The following is an 18,433-nucleotide window of genomic DNA, read 5'->3' as shown; positions in this document are numbered from 1 at the left end:
TGAAGGTTCGAGCAACTCGTGCAGCCAATAGAGATGTGAGTAGAGCTGATGGGGCAGGCGTGGGTGGAAATGGTTTGGATTAGCAGGGGGGAGGTTGAGAACCCCTGCTATAGGCGTATGATGATTAATCTGTTACAACACAGCAAGGTAACTACGGTGGCTCAGAGGTCAGAGCGTTGAGCCGGCGTGCCGGGTATCCATAACCCTGAATCTCGACAAGTCCTCGCATGGCCAATTGGAAGATGGTCAATTGTCAAAGCATTGCAGGCTGAGTTGTTGCTTCCACAGTGACCCCCACGACCACCGCCACCACCGATAGCGCTCACCTCTCCATGGCTCCCAGCTGCAGCAGCCGCCCTGCCCCCCCGTCGTCGGTACTGCTCATATTGAGCAGTACCCCCCCAGCCGAGTAGCACACGTCCTGGGAGCCTTCGGACAACAGCTCCAACAGCAGCGCCGGCACTGGGGATGGATACATCGGTGGCAACTCGCAGGCAAAAAGCAGCACAGATACCAGCAGACCAGCCAGAATACAGAGAGGCAGCTCACAAGACAACACAGACAGGCAGCATTTACGATCAGCACTTCACTGCGGGTGGCAATGTGGCAGAGTGGACGCTGCTGCATCTGTGGCTGCTGCGCTCACCGTGGTGCTGGTGGAGGAATTCCCGCACGGCCGCGCTCTGGGACAGGTTCCCCAGGGCCCTCAATGCCTCCAGGACCCCTTCCTCCCCAGGGCCCAGCAGGGGCATGAGCAGCACTGGAGGTGTCATAAGCAAAACAGATAGGGGTCATCGCTGTAGGGCAGAGGTCGTAAACGGGTTTTGATTCCTTACCCGTACCCGGCCGCACCAGGGTCGCAAACGGGTACCCATACCCTACCAGATACCTGGCTACCCGTACCCGGCCGGGTATCGTGTAGGGTACGGGTACGGGTACCCGATTGCGACCTCTGGGATGAAGCCATGTTGCAGGCGCGGGTGGGTTGATTCTAGGAACTTGAATTGTGAGAAGAGACAAGACGTTGGGAAATGAGTGACAAACGGTTACTCACCAGTGACTCACGGCCTACCCGTACCCGTACCCGGCCGCACCAGGGTCGCAAACGGGTACCCGTACCGGTACCTGGCCGGGTACGGGTAGTCGGGTATCGGGTAGGGTACGGGTATCGGGTACCCGGTTGCGACCTCTGCTGTAGGGTTTGATTGTGAACAGTATTAAGTGGCAGTGGTACGATGCATAGAGTTATCGATGGATATCGATTATTAATTCCCTTTATCTGTTGCGCAACCAAATCGCCTTCGAGACCGGGCAAATTTATCACTGAAATGACTTTTTCCACATCTGTACGATGAGTTGCGCAGCGAAGACGTGTCGAGCTTGGCTCGGGTATCTGGGCACGCTCCTCCACAGTAGAGCCCCACCGCCTTTCTGGTTTACTCTGCCTCCCACCCTCACGATTGTAACAACCAATCATATGTTTGCAAACGAGCACGTTACGAACTACGCCACTACAAAGTTGAGCCTGTCTCTAATTTAATTAATCTTGATTTGAAGCTTTCATGACTGCAGGAATCCATACTCTTTGGTTCTTTTGGTAAAGTCACGTAGGTATAAAAATAAAATTAATCACGACGTTTCGGGCGCAACACAAGCGTCCGTCATCAGGTGGGAAAAAAATGTATCTGTTGCGCAACTACTCGGACACTGGCAACAACAAAGAAATATACCCCTTGTTCAATACAGCATTTGGTGTGGTATTCTCACGTAAGGACCCAAAGACTGAAATAGAGATCCATCGACGCACACAGAGACCCACAGACTGGCATGGAGACGTACGACAGACAATAAACACGACCACCGCTTCTTTAACAGCTTCTTGAGATCCGGTCACACCTGGTTACTCTGCCGCGGCACCGACGCAGCGAGGCCGCGTGGCGTTCATGCCGCGGTGTGCGCGGGGCTCACACTCTGCGATGCGCAGCTGCTGGCCCTGCAGCGTGGCACCGGGGCCCATGTGGAAGGAGAGGTTGTTGACAGTCGCCACAGCGTTCAAGACGATCTCCTCGCGCTCCCGCACGCCCGGGCTCTCTGTGGGGCGGGCGGGCGACCGCCCAACACGAGATGGACAGAGAGAGGGTTATCTTTATTTACAACCACTGCGAAACAATCATTGAGATTACAAATCTTTTTTTCTTCTTGTTTCTTTCGGTTAAGTCAAGTAGAATGGAAATAATAAAATAATAAAAATAAAACATAATAAAATTATTCTCACGACGTTTCGGCCACAACGCAAGCAGCCGTCCTCAGGTGAAGAACAGGTCTGTCAGACTGTCTTCTCGACAGACCTGTTCTTCACCTGAGGACGGCTGCTTGCGTTGTGGCCAAAACGTCGTGAGAATTATTTTATTGCTTTATTTTTATTATTTTATTATTTCCATTCTACGTGACTTTACCGAAAGAACCAAAAAGATGAATCCCTGCAGTCAAGAAAGCTTTAAATCGAAAAATACAAATCTTTTCTTCAAAGCTAACCTTTAGGAAGCCACTGGAGCAATGCACTTTTAAACCGAGATTGGAAACTCATTTCTTTCCAACTGCTTTTTGTGTTTAGTTTGCTGTCGGTCTCCCGCACCGCCGATTAGCACGGTTGGCTAAGTATGGTGCGAAAGAAGTTCTACATACATACATAACCTAAGTTAAGGAAAATAAATACAATAGCCAGTACAATTGCTGACTATAAACAAATACATTAGTCAAGTAAAAGTAATTTATTTTTAAAAAACTGAACATGGAGGCAGTGCCCATCTGTTTCCAGCCCAGAGCCAGTAGTATAAATTCTCTATTCCTAGGGCAGAGGTGAGAGTCCATAGAAAAATCACTTTTGACTTCCCTACAAAGTGATCCTCATTTTATTGGCTCCAGAGGATTGAAGGGTTGAGCCAACCCCCAACCAGGATTATAACTCACTCTACCATTGAGCCACCTGGTGAGGGGTTTATAGGTAAGATGGCAAATGTTTAAAGTGTACGTGACATAAGTTAATCTGGGTGGAGCGGCAGGTGCTACAGTGGTTCGCAGAAACTTCGCACACTACGAGTTCAATTCTCGGCCATGGCTAACATCAGGGGATTCCCCCTTCACCGACATACACTAACCAGCGTAATAAAGTATTGATGGTCTCCAAACGTCGGGCTTGTATGACCACTCTTCGCTATGCCGGTCAGTGCAGGTTGGAAAAGGCGGTGTGGCTAGGAGTGGTTCACCGTTGATGTTAGCTGTGACCGGGAACCGAACCCAGGTTGCTGGGTTTACAGCGGAGTGCGCTTACCACTACCCCACTTTTCTCCCTGATAAAAATTTTACAGTGCAAAATATTAACAAATCAATCATATAAACAACATAAAGACCAGTTGGGGGAGAAGGCAATGATCACAGGCAACTGCGTTCAGATTAGCCAAGCAATCCAGTTTATCGTACAAAACCGATTAAGGGGGGATACTAATTAAATAAATAAGGCATGAAACATCGTGGATGAAGGAATGTTCTCCCAACAGGAATTTTCTGGCGTCTCTTGGTTGCAATAGCTTAAATCTGGTGTCAACCAGATAAACCTGATGGTAATCAGAAACTTATTTCAGAGATAATGTTTACAAGGCTCAGAGGTCAGAGTGCCAAGCTGCCACCGCTGAGATCCTGCGTTCAAATACAGGCACCTGTGATTAAACCACGTCCTCAAGTGCGGTGAGCTTATTGCCGTAGCCCAGTCACCAATGACTACACAACAAAAGGCAATCATGTAAACGAAATGTCTGTATTTCGATTTAAAGCTTTCGTGACTGCAGGAATTCATCTTCTTGGTTTTTTCGGTAAAGTCACGTAGAAGGGAAGTAATAAAATAATAAAAATAAAACATAATAAAACAATTCTCACGACGTTTCGGCTACAACGCAAGCAGCCGTCTTCACCTGATGTGCGGAGATGTGTGTGTGTGTGCGTGGTCTGTGTCTATGTGGCGTGTGTGTATATGTGCGCGTGGTAAATATGTGCACACTAAGCATTTGCCCCAACCGTCTGTTAAGGCTATACGGGGAAACTTTTTCTTTGTGGTATATTCACCTGAAGACGGCTGCTTGCGTTGTGGCCGAAACGTCGTGAGAATTGTTTTATTATGTTTTATTTGTATTATTTTATTACTTCCCTTCTACGTGACTTTACCGGAAAAAACCAAGAAGAGAAATGTCTGTACTTAATTAGGCTGAATTAGAGCTCTGAGAATGAGCCAAATCGGTCTGTCTGTCATCTCCAGATATATATAAAAGGCAAAGTTGTGAATATGTGTGTCTGTTCAAAATGTTTAGCGTACTTCCCGACATGCAACAAACTGGAAATTTGCCATGTGGGTACTTTCCAGACTGTACACCATGCAAAAATTAGAAAAAATACACGTTTTTTTTTTGGGGGGGGGAGCTCAATAATGCATATATTTTTTGCACGGCAAGTGAGCTGTGACGTCAAATCTGTCATGTGACCCGCACATGTGGAAGCGTAACGCATTGTAGTGTAGTGGTTAGCGCGCTGCACTACGAACCCGGCGACCCGAGTTCGATTCCCGCTCACGGCCATCACCAGTGACGATTATTTGAACTGCTCCTGGGCCTCCCCTAGGTCGACTCAGCCTCAAACGAGTAACTGGTGTGGTGTGTGAACATCGCCACTGGGGAGACAAAGGCGGCCGGGCGTCGTGCTGGCCACCCACCCCCTCGTCCTGTTATAAGAGGTAATTTGAATGGGTCCAAAAGCAGTTCTATAACATCCGGTTCTGCGATCCATTCCCCAGTACAAAGGGTTGCTCGGCTCTGCGAGAGATCAGAAGTTACTTTTTTCATCTCACGACGTGATGCCGATAGCATAATTGGAACAAAAATGGCAAGAAGAAAAACACTGGAATAGTGAGAATCTGGTCATAAGGGCATGAATAATAATAATAATAGTTGTAACGAAAGGGGCACCCCACCAAGAGTGGAGATGAGCAGCTGGATGCAGCGGGGGTGGCTGGCGAGGGCTGCACCCATGCCAGGGTGCAGCGACAGGTTTGCCAGCACACGCAGAAGCTTCACAAGTACGTCTTCAGCCAGGTCTGCTCGCTCACAAATACACACACCATGAGCACACACCAACACCCCACATGCAAACAACATGCACACGCACCACGCGGCATGCACAGAGCAATATACCACAAAGAAAAAGTTTCCCCGTATAGCCTTAACAGACGGTTGGGGCAAATGCTTAGTGTGCACATATTTACCACGCGCACATATACACACACGCCACATAGACACAGACCACGCACACACACACACCTCCGCACATCAACATTCGTGGGATTTTCGCATAAAAGTATTGCGCTCGTTGACAATGTGAAACTGTAAACATTTGCCTGTAACCCACGGCTACAGGTGACGCTGTGAGAGGCGACCGCACCCGTGTCGGGCTGGCGCTGCAGCTGGAGCGCGTAGACATGCAGCAGCACGTCCAGGCAGGAGCCGTGGCGCCACAGACGCTCGCGAACGGCCTCGCTGCGCGCCGCCAGGTTGCCCAGCGTGTAGCACACGCGCACCACCAGGTCCTGTCACCCGGTGTCACAGGGCACGTGGTTGAGGCACGCGTCGCGCGTCACAGGACGTGTTTCACTCTGCCCGTGTCGCGTCGCCCGTGTCACACGGCGCATGGCACGACACGGTGACGCTCCACGGCAGTGGTTACAGCGCCATGCATCTACGTGCGTAATTTTAATACAACAGCTGGATCGTGTGACTTATCGGCAAAAGGAAAGTACATCGCATGCACAGGAATGCACTATGTAGTATATAATTTATTTTAAATGCACTCAGTTATGGAGTAGATAATAAACATTAAATACATTGTGTTGTGCAGTATATAACGTATTTTTAATGCACTGGAATACATTGTGTGGTATACAATGTGTGTATTGAATAAAGCAGATGGATGTTTGGTGCGTAGCGGACGTGCTTCCGCCCACCTGTTTGCGTGGAAACTTGTGCAGCAAAGCGATGAGGATGTTGGGAGACGAGTCGACAGCAGCCAGCTCACGGCAGCCCTCACTGCGATCCGTCACTTTGCTGCAGACAAAGCACGGAGAGCGTTAAGGATGCACGGTCTTACAGCAGGGGTGAGGCACCTACGGCTTGTGACTTCATTTCATGTGGCCCGCCACTTCATTCCAAAGCCAAATGAAACCCACGACTTCAAAACTCATCTTCTTGGTTTTTTCGGTAAAGTCACGTAGAAGGAAAATAATAAAATAATAAAAATAAAACATAATAAAATAATTCTCACGACGTTTCGGCCACAACGCAAGCAGCCGTCCTCAGGTGAAGAACAGGTCTGTCAGACGCTGTCTTCCCGACAGCTGTCCTCAGGTGAAGAACAGGTTTGTCAGACGCTGTCTTTCCGACAGACCTGTTCTTCACCTGAGGACGGCTGCTTGCGTTGTGGCCGAAACGTCGTGAGAATGATTTTATTATGTTTTATTTTTATTATTTCATTATTTTCCTTCTATGTGACTTTACCGAAAGAACCAAGAAGATTAATCCCTGCAGTCACGAAAGCTTTAAATCGAGACTTCAAAACTGTTCACAAATAATGTTTATCCAGCAATTCCAAGCATCTTGGCCGCAATATTCGGGTGCTACGGTGGAATATTTTCAACCTGGCAACAGCATTGTTTCTCCTTTAATGTGCTCAGTCAATGGCCTTTCTTGTTGTAACATCATTTATAACCTGGGATTCAAATAATACGGGTTCAAAATACAATCGCACGGAGCTGTGTCTGGTCCTGTGGGGTCAGCAGTTGAGCGAGCGGCTCACACTGGGAAGGTTGTGAGTTCAAATCCCGTTTGGGGGTTGATGCAGCCCATCCGTCTGGGGTGGATACAATGAGGGGAAGTCAGCAGTGGTTATATGACTCACCCCCACCATAGGAATGTGTAATTTCCATCACTCCCTCAGGAGTGCAATTGGGAGATGGCCACCACCGCAATGCTCTTTGGCAATGCTGTGCAGGAGAGAGAGGCACTTGCCTAAATGTACGTAGGACGTTGGTGCAAACGCAGGCGTCGCACTCGTAGCGTTCCAGCGTCGTGCACAGTGTGGGGAGTGCCCCAGCCACACGGAAGAAGCCACAGGCTCCCGGGGCGTCTGCTAGGCCCCGCACGGCCGCTGTCACCTGGGCCATGGCAACAACACGAAGCGCGCGATCAGCACAACCCAGAGCCCATGTGATTTTTCTTGTCATAATAAAAATGACCAAATTTATGTCGTAAGACCCTCCACCACCAAATTTAAGAGCAATTCTTACAACCATGTTTAGATACGGGGTTTCACTTTAAATCGTGCCAAGCATCTTTGGACCAGATCCAGTCATTCAAAATTAATTCAAGTAAGTCAGAAAAATGTTGATCATTAAGAAAAGTTAATAGGCTTAAGGGATAATAGCCAGTGGTCAAGATTAACGATTGAGTGGCAGGGAAAGGAGGGGACCATGCCCTTGTCTGTCACTTTGTGTGTCCCGGAATCTTTGTCTTTGTTGGGAGCAGCAACATTTAATAGACCCATGAAGCAGAGGTCGCAACCGGGTATCCGATACCCGTACCCTACCCGATACGGGTACCCGTTTGCGACCCTGGTGCGGCCGGGTAAGGGTAGACCGTGAGTCACTGGTGAGTAACCGTTTGTCACTCATTTCCCAACGTCTTGTCTCTTCTCACAATTCAAGTTCCTAGAATCAACCCACCCGCGCCTGCAACATGGCTTCATCCCAGAGGTCGCAATCAGGTACCCGATACCCGTACCCTACCCGTACCCGGCCGGGTAGGGTACGGCTGGGTACGGGTACCCGTTTGCGACCCTGGTGCGGCCGGGTATGGGTACGGGTAAGGAATCAAAACCCGTTTGCGACCTCTGCCATGAAGGTGTGTGTGAGGGGGGAGTAGTGTTGCAGTGATTCACGCACTGCGCTACGAACCCTGTAACCCTAAGGTTTGAATCCTAGTCGTGGCTAACATCAGTGAAAAGTGATATCTGAACCAGTTCCGTGTCTCCCGTGGGTCAACTCAGCCTTAAATGAGTGCCTGTTGCAGTGTATATAAACATCAGCAATGGGAACACAAAGGTTTCTTGGCTGTGGTCGTTTTGCTCACACCACTCCCTCGTGCGCTGTGCCGGCCTTCATAGGTGCTCGCGAACAACAATTGCCCCAATAGTCTGTGGAGGCTACATGGGGGGTCTTTGTCTTTGTTTCTGAGAGACCTGCACGAGCAGGTGCGCCGTCGCCTTGTCTGCCGGTGCAGTGTTGGCGCGAGCGAGGAGGCCCAGCAGTGTGTCCAGGGTCCCGCGCACCAGCAGCTCTGAGCCCAGTGCACCACCACCATCACCGCCGTCACCGCCGCCACCGCTGTTGGCGAGGAACTTCACAGCTCCCGCGCAGTACGTGAGAGCCTCCACGTTCGCCGCCAGATCTGGGTCGCCCAGCACCCCCAACAGCAACTCTGCACCACAACAACAGCAACAACCGGTGACATCACCATGGCGCTTGTGCCAGGCTAGGTGCAATTGGAGGCCTTGTGAAGTGTCATAGGCTCGTTGGCCAGGCCCCCCGGGTGTTATGGGTTGCACCACCTGTGCTCACCACTGTGCCACCTTGCTGTGTTTTATTCGCCTGCCGTTGTGCTCATATATTTCTGGAGGATGGCTATCTGCAATTGTCCACGAGTGTGTGCCGCACACACACACAGACATTTTCCGCAGCACCTAAGAGGGTAGAAAACCCATGCCTTGTGGACCATATCCGGCCCACGACTTCATTTGGGACAGCCTGCAGCCACACCAGGCCTACCACTTTGAAACGTCCTGCGAGCAATATTTATCAATCTGGCTGTTGCCTGATGAAGCTAGTTGTAATTACTGGCAAAACATCGTACTCAGATTGTTAATTTTGTGGATTTGCTCTCCAACACACCGGTGTACTGTACTTTTAACAAATTTGCATGTTCTGTTTACGTGACAAACCTTACGAATTGGCTGTGTCGGGTGGTGGTGGGTTTAACGACATCTATACTTACGCGATCTAACCCCAAAAAACCTATATTATGGATTTATCCATCACTGGGTACTAGAGGGAAATATCTTCGACCCGTCCAAAATGTGTTTCTCATGTTCGCGTGCTCAGTCACCTGTAAAGGTCAGCCCTAATTATTTTTTGTGTAACTATTGGATAACGTCAAGGTATAGGTTAATGTGCGGTTTCACAAATGTAGATGAAAGTCCTATTTGGCCCTCAGCAAGGATTTTTTTGGATTTGCACACGCATGCAATGCCCTTCACTGGGAAAACTCAAACGTAAATGGGTGGAGGGCAAAGCCTAATGAGGCTGCAGGTCAACTCGTGCAATGCAGTTTCGTTGAGGATTGTAGCTCAGAAAAAGAATCACTTGGTCTGTTGGCAGGCCTGGTTCTGCCTCGTTTCTTCCCTATAGCCATTCACCCAACTTGGGAAAGTGCTGTTAACGAGCACCTATTGATGATCACCTATTGACGATCACCGATTGACGATCACCTATTGACGATCACCTATTGACGATCACCTATTAACACCGGCACGGCACACGTAGGGGTGCTGCAACACGCAATATGCCCTGCTGATTTAATTTCCTTAGTGCTGATGTTTTCACACTGGACGAGGTACCACGTTGTCTTGGTGGAGCCAAGGACAGGTTAAGATATTGTTACTGATCTTATCCATGCCCAAGAATGAAATCAGGTCTTCGGGTGCATAGTGCAGAGCGCTAACCACTGCACACAGACAGCCACACCCGCACTGGCATGCACGCACAAGTGCACGCTTGAGATGAGAGTCCAGCAACAGTGCAGAATTGGTTTCACTTCTCTTTGGGAGCAATTTTACTTTGCATGGCAAAACTAGTTTTGAGGAAACCCTCGCACACCCTACCCCCTCTCCCACAGACAGACAGAAAGACAGGTTTCACTACTACTCGCTGTACAAATGGCATTATCTCCAGCGACTTGTCCTGCCGAAGCCCACTTACTTTTCTTTATTTACATTTTTTTAAAACCTCGTTTGTGCTATCAGCGTCATGTTTTGGGATGAAGAATCCATTCTGATCTCTCGCGGTGCAGTGCAACCCTTCGTGTAAGAGAGCCGCCCTCCTAGCCGACACATACCCACGATTCCCACTTGCAGGAAGAGCAGGTCGTTGTTTTCTGTGCGGCTGATCTTGAACACAAGTTTGCACACGTTGAGGAGGTTCTTGTCTTTGACCTGAATCTGCGGTGAGAAGAGGCAACAAAAAAGCTCAGCTACACTCATCCTCGGCGGCCTATTCCATACAAATTGTGAAGCGATGGCTTCGATAGCATTGCATCTTATAAGAGTACAAATGTGCACACAGACAATCAGTCATACCACCCGATCTCGTCAGATCTCGGAAGACAAGAACCTGCTTCGTACATGGACGGGAGACTGCCTGGTTTGTGAGGTGGCCAGATGATGGAATTGCACCATTGAATTGCTGAAATCATCTGTGTGGAGCTTTGAGTGCTATCCCCTTATATGTGTGGGTGCCCACATGTTGAACACTGCAGAAAGTGTCTTTATACTCAGTGAGACTTTATTGCGTAAAGGGATTACTGTAAAAGTAAAGCCCTTTATCAATCTACTGCTGGATGGGGCCTCCCTATGCCATGCAGGTTGTAAAAATTACTTGACCATACTTCACCACACTGGTGAGTGGCAGTTGGTGAGGGTGGGGTACATGGCAGCATAGAGCACAGGAGAACAATGGATTTTGCTTCACTGCACACTGCTGTTTACCAAGGTAACAACCTGCCGTACATGGCGGCCACCCATTCAAGCACTATCCAGACTTAGCCCTGTTCAGCATCTGATGATATCGGTTGCATTCCAGGAGAATTGGTCAACTATGGAAAGGAAGGAATCGAATAAACTCTGGGAGGCCTTTGCCCAACGGTAATATGTTCCAGGCTAACAACAGCAACAATAGTATTATTACCTATAAAACTACTGGTGTTCTGGGAAACTACACAAAGGTAGTGACAATGGGGCTTGTGGCACTGAGGACTTGGTCGACTCAGCCTCAAATGAGTACCTGGTGCAATGTGTAAGCATCGCCAGCCACCCCCTCGTGTGCCGTGCCGGCCTTCATAGGTGCTCGCTAACAGCACTTGCCCCAATAGTCTGTTAAGGCTATACGGGGGGGATATTTGTCTTTATTCTTAGGTTTTTTCGGTAAAGTCATGTAGGTAAAAAATTTAAATTAATAAAAGTTAAATAAAATTTAAATAAAAATCACGACGTTTCGGAGGCAACACAAGCTATCGTGCTATGACGGTTCCACCTGAAGACGGAAGCTTGTGTTGCCTCCGAAACGTCGTGATTTTTATTTTATTTTTATTACTTAAATTTTTTTACCTACGTGACTTTACCGAAAAAAACCTAAGAATATGAATCCTTGCAGTCACGAAAGCTTCAAATCTAGAAATATTTGTCTTTTGTCTGGTTGACTCTACCGAGAGAATGAGCTTGATGACGTGGAGCAGCAGGCGGTCCGAGTTGACGTCCACCAGGCGGTACAGGACGCGCAGGAGGGCGGCCCTGCCGTGGCCACCCCTCTGGGCCAACATGCCCCCCCGGGCAAGCACGGCCCCCAGATCCTCGCACACGCCACATAGCCGTCCCACGACCTCCGCCCTCTCTTCGTGCCCCTCCTCGACCTGCGGCCGGTCACCCTCTGTGCAGGAAAAAGCACGCCTCGCTCGTTGGGTATTCACTAAGAAGCAGGATAAATGAGGTATGTCAACTTCTTGGTTCTTTCGGTAAAGTCACGTAGAAGGGAAATAATAAAATAATAAAAATAAAACATAATAAAATAATTCTCACGACGTTTCAGCCACAACGCAAGCAGCCGTCCTCAGACGCTGTCTCCCCGACAGACCTGGTCTTCACCTGAGGACGGCTGCTTGCGTTGTGGCCGAAACGTCGTGGGAATTATTTTATCATGTTTTATTATTAGTATTTTATTATTTCCCTTCTACGTGACTTTACCGAAAGAACCAAGAAGATGAATTCCTGCAGTCAACGAAAGCTTTAAATCGAGGTATGTCAACTTGAGTAGCTTATCCAAACCTGCATTGTTTCTCCAATGGCCACGACTGGTGTTGTGCAATGTGATGTATACTGTTTTACTTTCATGGTCGCCTCCTGATAATAACATCTGTAATTTGAATGTTGACTAGTTCAACTTCAAATATAATTGCGTAAAAATTTTAGTTACTTAACAAAAAGGACGCAACTTTGTATGATGTTCTTTTTTTAATCATGATTGCTGAGCACAGGCTCGAAGGCCCAAGTTGGCAAGTAGCCAGCAACAAACAGTATTAGCGAAGGCGTAGGATAGAGTTTTTTGGAAGGATATAAAATTATTGTCCAACCATGGGGCTTATTCGAAAGAAAATGTGCATTGTGAACACCTGAACAAGTGTGTGCGCCCAAATCCCACTTGTGTAACCTTTTACTCTGTCCCCCTGATGGCTGCTAGCCCCTCCTAGGTCGTCCCCTCCTATACGTTTATCAAGGTGGAGGCGGCTGTGTCTGCAATAGAGCGACCGCTGCTGGAGGTGCAACCTGAGTAAAATTTCCAGCCATGGCCAACATTCGTGACGATTATCTGAACCAGTTCTGAGCATCCCCAAGGGGACACAAGGCGTGGCACTGAGCACGCCGCCCTCTCGTGCGTCGTCTCAGCCTGCAAATATGCTTTTTAGCAGAACTTGCCCTGACAGTGTGCATGACTGAGACATATTTTCTTTGTGTTTGCTGTCTGACATGACGGATGAGGTGTGTACCCGCGGAGTAGGCCTCGAGCTGGGTCAGCAGTGGAGCGACGTGCGAACTCCAAAAGGCAGCCTCCGTAGGGAAGTCGGGAGAGCTGGGGGAGTCGGGCACGCTGGGGGTGTTTGGAGAGCTGGGGGGCTCAGGAGAGCTCGGAGGGCGGCTCCCTCTGGCGGGGGGCCTCTCCCCCCAGGCCTCGACCACAGCCCCAGGCGCAAGGGGGGCTCTGTCCCGTGAACCCAGATCGCTGCGCATCCTCTTCAGTCCTGACATGCCACCGTAACACACACACAGCATCAAGCTGGGTATATGTACACAGACCATGCAGGCCTGCAGGATATCCTGCCTCCTAAAAACGAGGAGCCAGTGGCGTAGCTGTCGAGAGTCCAAGTGGAGCAATGGCACTTGACGGGTCCCACAGGCTGGAGGAGCCCAGATGCTGGGCTACGAAACTTAGTTAATTTGTCTAGTTGCGTGAGGTACGCTCCCTTATGTTCTGCGACAAAGCCTTAACTTGTCTATATTCTTGGTTTTTTTCGGTAAAGTCACGTAGGTAAAAAATTTAAATAAAATAAAAATCACGACGTTTCGGAGGCAACACAAGCCTCCGTCTTCAGGTGGAACCGTCACAGCACGCTCGCTGTATCAAGTAAATGAGAAATTCCAAGAGATCCGACCCCATATATATACTGGTTGAGGGGGGAGGAGCCAGGGCAGGCCCCTGGATAGGAGTTTTTTTTATTATTATGGTAAGGTTGGTGCGGCTGAAGCTACGGCTAGTCTACATAACAAAGGACTGAGCCTTTGTTATGTAGACTGGCTGAGAGGGGGGGGGGGGGGGGTACCAGAGTTGTTAAAGTGCGGCTGCAGCTAATGTCTGTCCTGTAATGTAAAGTTACCTGAATAAGGTTCTGGTCAATCGGGCCCTACACAAGAGAGAATGTCTGGAACTAGCACTTGAGTGAGTGGATTTGAGTGAGAGGAGAGTGGACACTTACGTCCTGGGCCTGGGGCAAGAACACTTCAATTGTAGCAGGGCCCATGTCAACCACAACAGAGCGACTGGTGTGAGCTGTGTCAATCTCACCATACTGTGACCCTCACCACCGTCGTGTGGCGGGGCTGGCTTGTCCGGCAGCACGTGCCCTGCGCTGGCGGCGCGGAAGAGTCTGGCACGGGAGCGGCTGACCCGTGCCACCTCGCGGGGGTCACCCAGCGACTTGGGGAGGGGGTCCTGGTCAGGGTCCCTGTCCAGGGAATCTGAGGACACTCGGGGCTTCTGCTTGGCTCAGTCAAAGTCCATGGAACATACAAACACACGTACAGAGCACGGAGCGCTGTGCCTTTGAATATGCAGTAAAGGGTTGGAGTCCTCTAACATAAACATGACCACCGTACACCTGCATTGACAAACTAGTTGCCGATCAAATTTGAGTGCAAGATTCCTGTGACGTTCTTTAAGATTCTTCGTGGGTTGGCTCCTGAGGTCCATACCCCACACATCACTCTTACACCACACACCACTCCTCCCCCACTCATCACTCCTACCCGACATATCGCTCTACACTGCACTGCACGTGGCCTTTGCTCTGCAAATAGAGACCTGTTGATGCTGTGAGTAAACTTGCGAACGATGGGGGGGGGGGGGGGGGGGGGGTTGCTCTTTCTCGTTTGCTGCTCCCCAGACCTGGAACTTGTGAAATGTTTAACTTTGTGCAGTTGGCGGTGCCACTGCTTAGGCTTAGACTTGAGACTTAGTTGGTCTCTAATGCCTACATCTACATCATTTTAAATACTGTACATCTATATATTTGTATTATTTGGTAATATGTATTTGTCAATGTGTTCGGCTTCATCTTTCTTTCATTGTCAAACGTCTGGAGGTCGGCTGTATAAAGATGCTACAGAAATTGGTAAGTATATATGTTTAAATATGCATCAGCCCACATGACTGATCTAGATTGAAAACAAATGTCTTTTGAACTGCTTTTTGTGTTTATTTTGTTGTCTCCTCCCCCCTCAACCAGTATATATACAAGGTCGGATCTCTTGGACATTATCTTACTTGATACAGCAATCGTGCTGTGACGGTTCCACCTGAAGACGGAAGCTTGTGTTGCCTCCGAAACGTCGTGATTTTTATTTTATTTTGATTTTACATTTATTAATTTTAATTTTTTACCTACGTGACTTTACCGAAAACCTAAGAATATGAATCATTGCAGTCACGAAAGCTTCAAATCTAGAATATTTTGTTGTCCTTCCCCCACAGCTGCGAAATGAGTTCAACATACATAGATACTATAGCGTATCTGTTTGGGTGGGTGGGGTATACTCACATGCTGCAGTGGAGCGAGACGAGTGCGCGATGTGGGCCTCTGCTCCATCACCTCAAAGTGGTGTGAATGCAGGCTGCATACGGTACATGCAGATGTACGTACATGCAGACACAGCGTGGGCACACAGCATGAAGGCAGGGACACACGCACATAGCATGCACAGATGGGCAAAGCATGAGCACAGTCACACACGCAACGTTGGCACATGGCAAAGGTGGCACACATGGTAAAATCTGTGCAAAGTTGACTTTGAGTTCATCTTCTTGGTTCTTTCGGTAAAGTCACGTAGAATGGAAATAATCCAATAATAAAAATAAAACATTATAAAATCATTCTCACGAGGTTTCGTCATTCAGACTCTGTCTTCTCGACAGACCTGTTCTCCACCTGAGGACGGCTGCTTGCGTTGTGGCCGAAACGTCGTGAGAATTATTTTGTTTTATTTTTATTATTTTATTATTTCCATTCTACGTGACTTTACCGAAAAAACCAAGAAGATGAATCCCTGCAGTCACGAAAGCTTTAAATCGAAATTTACTTTGAGTTGGCCACTTTTGTGGACAACCAATGTCAACCGTATGGCAGAAGATGCCACTATAGCACTGCCCTGCAGAAAGGGGGCCCTTGACACCCCAGCAAATGCAATCAAACGACATTTTGTAATCTTAATTTTAGAACTTTCGTGACTGCAGGAATTATTATTTGTTTCTTTCGGTTAAGTCACGTCTAAAGATAAAATAATAAATTAAATTAAATAATAGAATACGACGTGTTGCAATCGCAACGTCGTATTCTATTATTTAATTTAATTTATTATTTTATCTTTAGACGTGACTTAACCGAAAGAAACAAATGACATTTTGTAATCCTCGTAGGTGGAATTTATTCAACTTAAGACACACTACTAGATGTAATTTTTAAATCCTTTATATTAAGTTCGCTTGCTTGCTTGCGTGCTTGCTTGCTTGCTTACGACCGTGCAAATCTTTCGGTCGTTTTTTAACCCACTTCCCGTGATCCAATCGAGCTGACATTTTCCACACAGACTCGTTGTGCGTGACAATTAATTTTCGTGAAAAAAAAAATCCAAAATTTTACACTGTTTAGGGAATTTTTTTAAAATATTTAATTATCAATTGCTTAATGCTGGCAGACAATCATCTGACCCATAGGTGGCAGCCATCTCAAGCCAGAGGATGAGAGGACTCTAGCCGCCACGCATATAAAGGATTTATAGTGAAAAACTTTGTTTTTACGGGTTAATTTTTTGTTGTCAGGGCATCGGCTTGACACCGGGGTGAGACATTCAACTTGATAATCCAATTGTATTTCAGGTGGCCAAAACCTGGCTTCATAACCCACGATTCTAACCTCGGATCTGAGTATGGAGGAAGTTCACGGTCTCTGACTTGGCCACTTGTGAGCCCTCTGAGAGAAAGGGACCCAGACCCAGGGCTCAACGACGATGCTAACAACTGAGTAGCCCGGCACGACGATGCCATTATTCAGAAATCGTGAGTTGTCGTAGTCGTCTGACTCCTCGCCGTCACGACAAGAGATGCGAGAGTGCTCGACGCGGTTATGAAGGGGGTTTAATGAGGTGTTAAGATCTCTACTGCCCGTCAGATTACATATGGATAAGATGTAATGGAGTGCGATGATGATGAGGTGTTGTGATGATGATGTGTTGTGATGATGTGTTGTGATGAGGTGTTGTGATGATGAGGTGTTGTGATGATGTGTTGTGATGATGAGGTGTTGTGATGAGGTGTTGTGATGATGATGATGAGGTGTTGTGATGATGAGGTGTTGTGATGATGTGTTGTGATGATGAGGTGTTGTGACGAGGTCTTGTGGTGATGATGATGTGTTGTGATGAGGTGTTGTGATGATGAGGTGTTGTGACGAGGTGTTGTGGTGATGAGGTGTTGTGATGAGGTGTTGTGATGAGGTGTTGTGATGATGATGATGTGTTGTGACGATGATGATGATGAGGTGTTATGATGATGTGTTGTGATGAGGTGTTGTGATGATGAGGTGTTGTGACGAGGTGTTGTGGTGATGAGGTGTTGTGATGAGGTGTTGTGATGATGATGATGAGGTGTTGTGACGATGACGACGAAACATTGTGATGACCTCCACCCGCGGGTCACCTCACGGCTGAGCTCGGACGCGAGTCGCGACTCCCCGCGCCGTCGACGCCGCCGCGGGCACCGAAGAGGCGGCGCTCCGCCTCCCGCGGCGTGCGCGGCCTCCTCGTCTCCAGGGCACGCACCAGGGCGCGGGCCTCGCTCACAATCTGCGCGCTCGTCCGCCGACTCGGAGAGGCCGTGGAGGCCGCTGGAGGAGCACCCGGGGAGACGGACGACCCCGAGGCACCCGGGGAGGCCGCACGACCGCGCGGATCGGGGAGCGCCATGGGGCAGTTCCGAGCTCGGGCTGAGATTTGGAGACTTTTGACCGGTGCGGGCAGGCGCGGTGTGGGTTTATCCGCGCTGTTGTGTGTGTTATAATGTGTGGCGAGTGATATATTAAGACACACGGACACACACGAGGAACTTCGTTCACGTGTTTGGGTCAACGCGGCGTCGTCGTTGCCATGGACACCGCCGCGCGAAAGTTTCTTGGGATTCGCGGCAGCATCGCGAATCCATTCTTCGCTAAACTGAATCGATACATTTAGGCGAAGCGATTCGCGCGCGACAATCCAATGCGTAACGCAATCGCGACGCATTACGAGTCCTAAGATGAGACGCGGATTGGGATGCGTTCGTGGGAGCGGAGGCGCTCGCGGAAGATGAACATTCGCGGCGCGATGCGAATCCGACGACTGCAAGTGCGACAACAACAACAACAACGACGACGAATCGATTCTAGAATCGACATTTTTTGTTATAAACCAGACGCGTAACCACGCGTGGAATCGACTAGAAGGAATCGAACGTCGCTAATCCGAATCGAATCTTCGTGATTGGCGGGAAAGCATGGAGCGTCTTCACATAGGCTGGGGGAGCGCCCTGGAGGAATTGGAGCGACCCCGGGGACCGTGCAGGGCGGCCCCGCCGCTGAGGCCCGGCCCCGCAGGCCTCGTGTTCACGGGGAGCGGCGAGCGCGTGTTCGTGCACGGGGCGGCCGGCGGCAGGCAG

General features: G+C 48.9%; 2 protein-coding genes across 4 annotated transcripts in view; one reads left to right on the top strand and one right to left on the bottom strand.

Moving 5' to 3' along the window:
• Positions 1 to 17,919, bottom strand: part of ARMC2 (armadillo repeat containing 2) — a 20,439-nt gene extending 2,520 nt beyond the window's left edge. Inside the window, exons 1-14 of the mRNA XM_078616355.1 lie at positions 17,441 to 17,919; positions 15,288 to 15,360; positions 14,053 to 14,230; positions 12,963 to 13,214; positions 11,628 to 11,848; positions 10,263 to 10,365; positions 8,332 to 8,570; positions 7,104 to 7,249; positions 6,044 to 6,143; positions 5,485 to 5,629; positions 5,018 to 5,140; positions 1,969 to 2,091; positions 647 to 760; positions 327 to 462 (exon numbers count right to left, since the gene is read on the bottom strand). Coding sequence (XP_078472481.1) covers positions 327 to 462; positions 647 to 760; positions 1,969 to 2,091; positions 5,018 to 5,140; positions 5,485 to 5,629; positions 6,044 to 6,143; positions 7,104 to 7,249; positions 8,332 to 8,570; positions 10,263 to 10,365; positions 11,628 to 11,848; positions 12,963 to 13,214; positions 14,053 to 14,230; positions 15,288 to 15,360; positions 17,441 to 17,706 — 2,219 coding nt within the window. The 5' untranslated portion in view covers positions 17,707 to 17,919. The remainder of the gene's footprint in view (positions 1 to 326; positions 463 to 646; positions 761 to 1,968; positions 2,092 to 5,017; positions 5,141 to 5,484; positions 5,630 to 6,043; positions 6,144 to 7,103; positions 7,250 to 8,331; positions 8,571 to 10,262; positions 10,366 to 11,627; positions 11,849 to 12,962; positions 13,215 to 14,052; positions 14,231 to 15,287; positions 15,361 to 17,440) is intronic.
• Positions 2,396 to 18,433, top strand: part of FAAP100 (FA core complex associated protein 100) — a 32,368-nt gene continuing 16,330 nt past the window's right edge. Inside the window, exons 1-3 of one of the 3 annotated variants that reach the window (XM_078616354.1) lie at positions 2,396 to 6,193; positions 8,373 to 8,508; positions 14,976 to 18,433. In XM_078616354.1, coding sequence (XP_078472480.1) covers positions 18,272 to 18,433 — 162 coding nt within the window. In that variant the 5' untranslated portion in view covers positions 2,396 to 6,193; positions 8,373 to 8,508; positions 14,976 to 18,271. Of the gene's footprint in view, positions 6,194 to 7,332; positions 8,509 to 14,975 lie in introns of those variants that run through there. The other 2 variants (XM_078616353.1, XM_078616352.1) reach the window with 2 other exon arrangements.

Source organism: Lampetra planeri, chromosome 50 (genome assembly GCF_965212315.1).
Source record: "Lampetra planeri chromosome 50, kcLamPlan1.2.h2, whole genome shotgun sequence".
In the NCBI taxonomy this organism is placed as follows: Eukaryota; Metazoa; Chordata; class Hyperoartia; order Petromyzontiformes; family Petromyzontidae; genus Lampetra; species Lampetra planeri.
The sequence above is the reverse complement of the archived record's forward strand: the minus strand, read 5'-3'. Positions and strand labels throughout refer to the sequence as shown.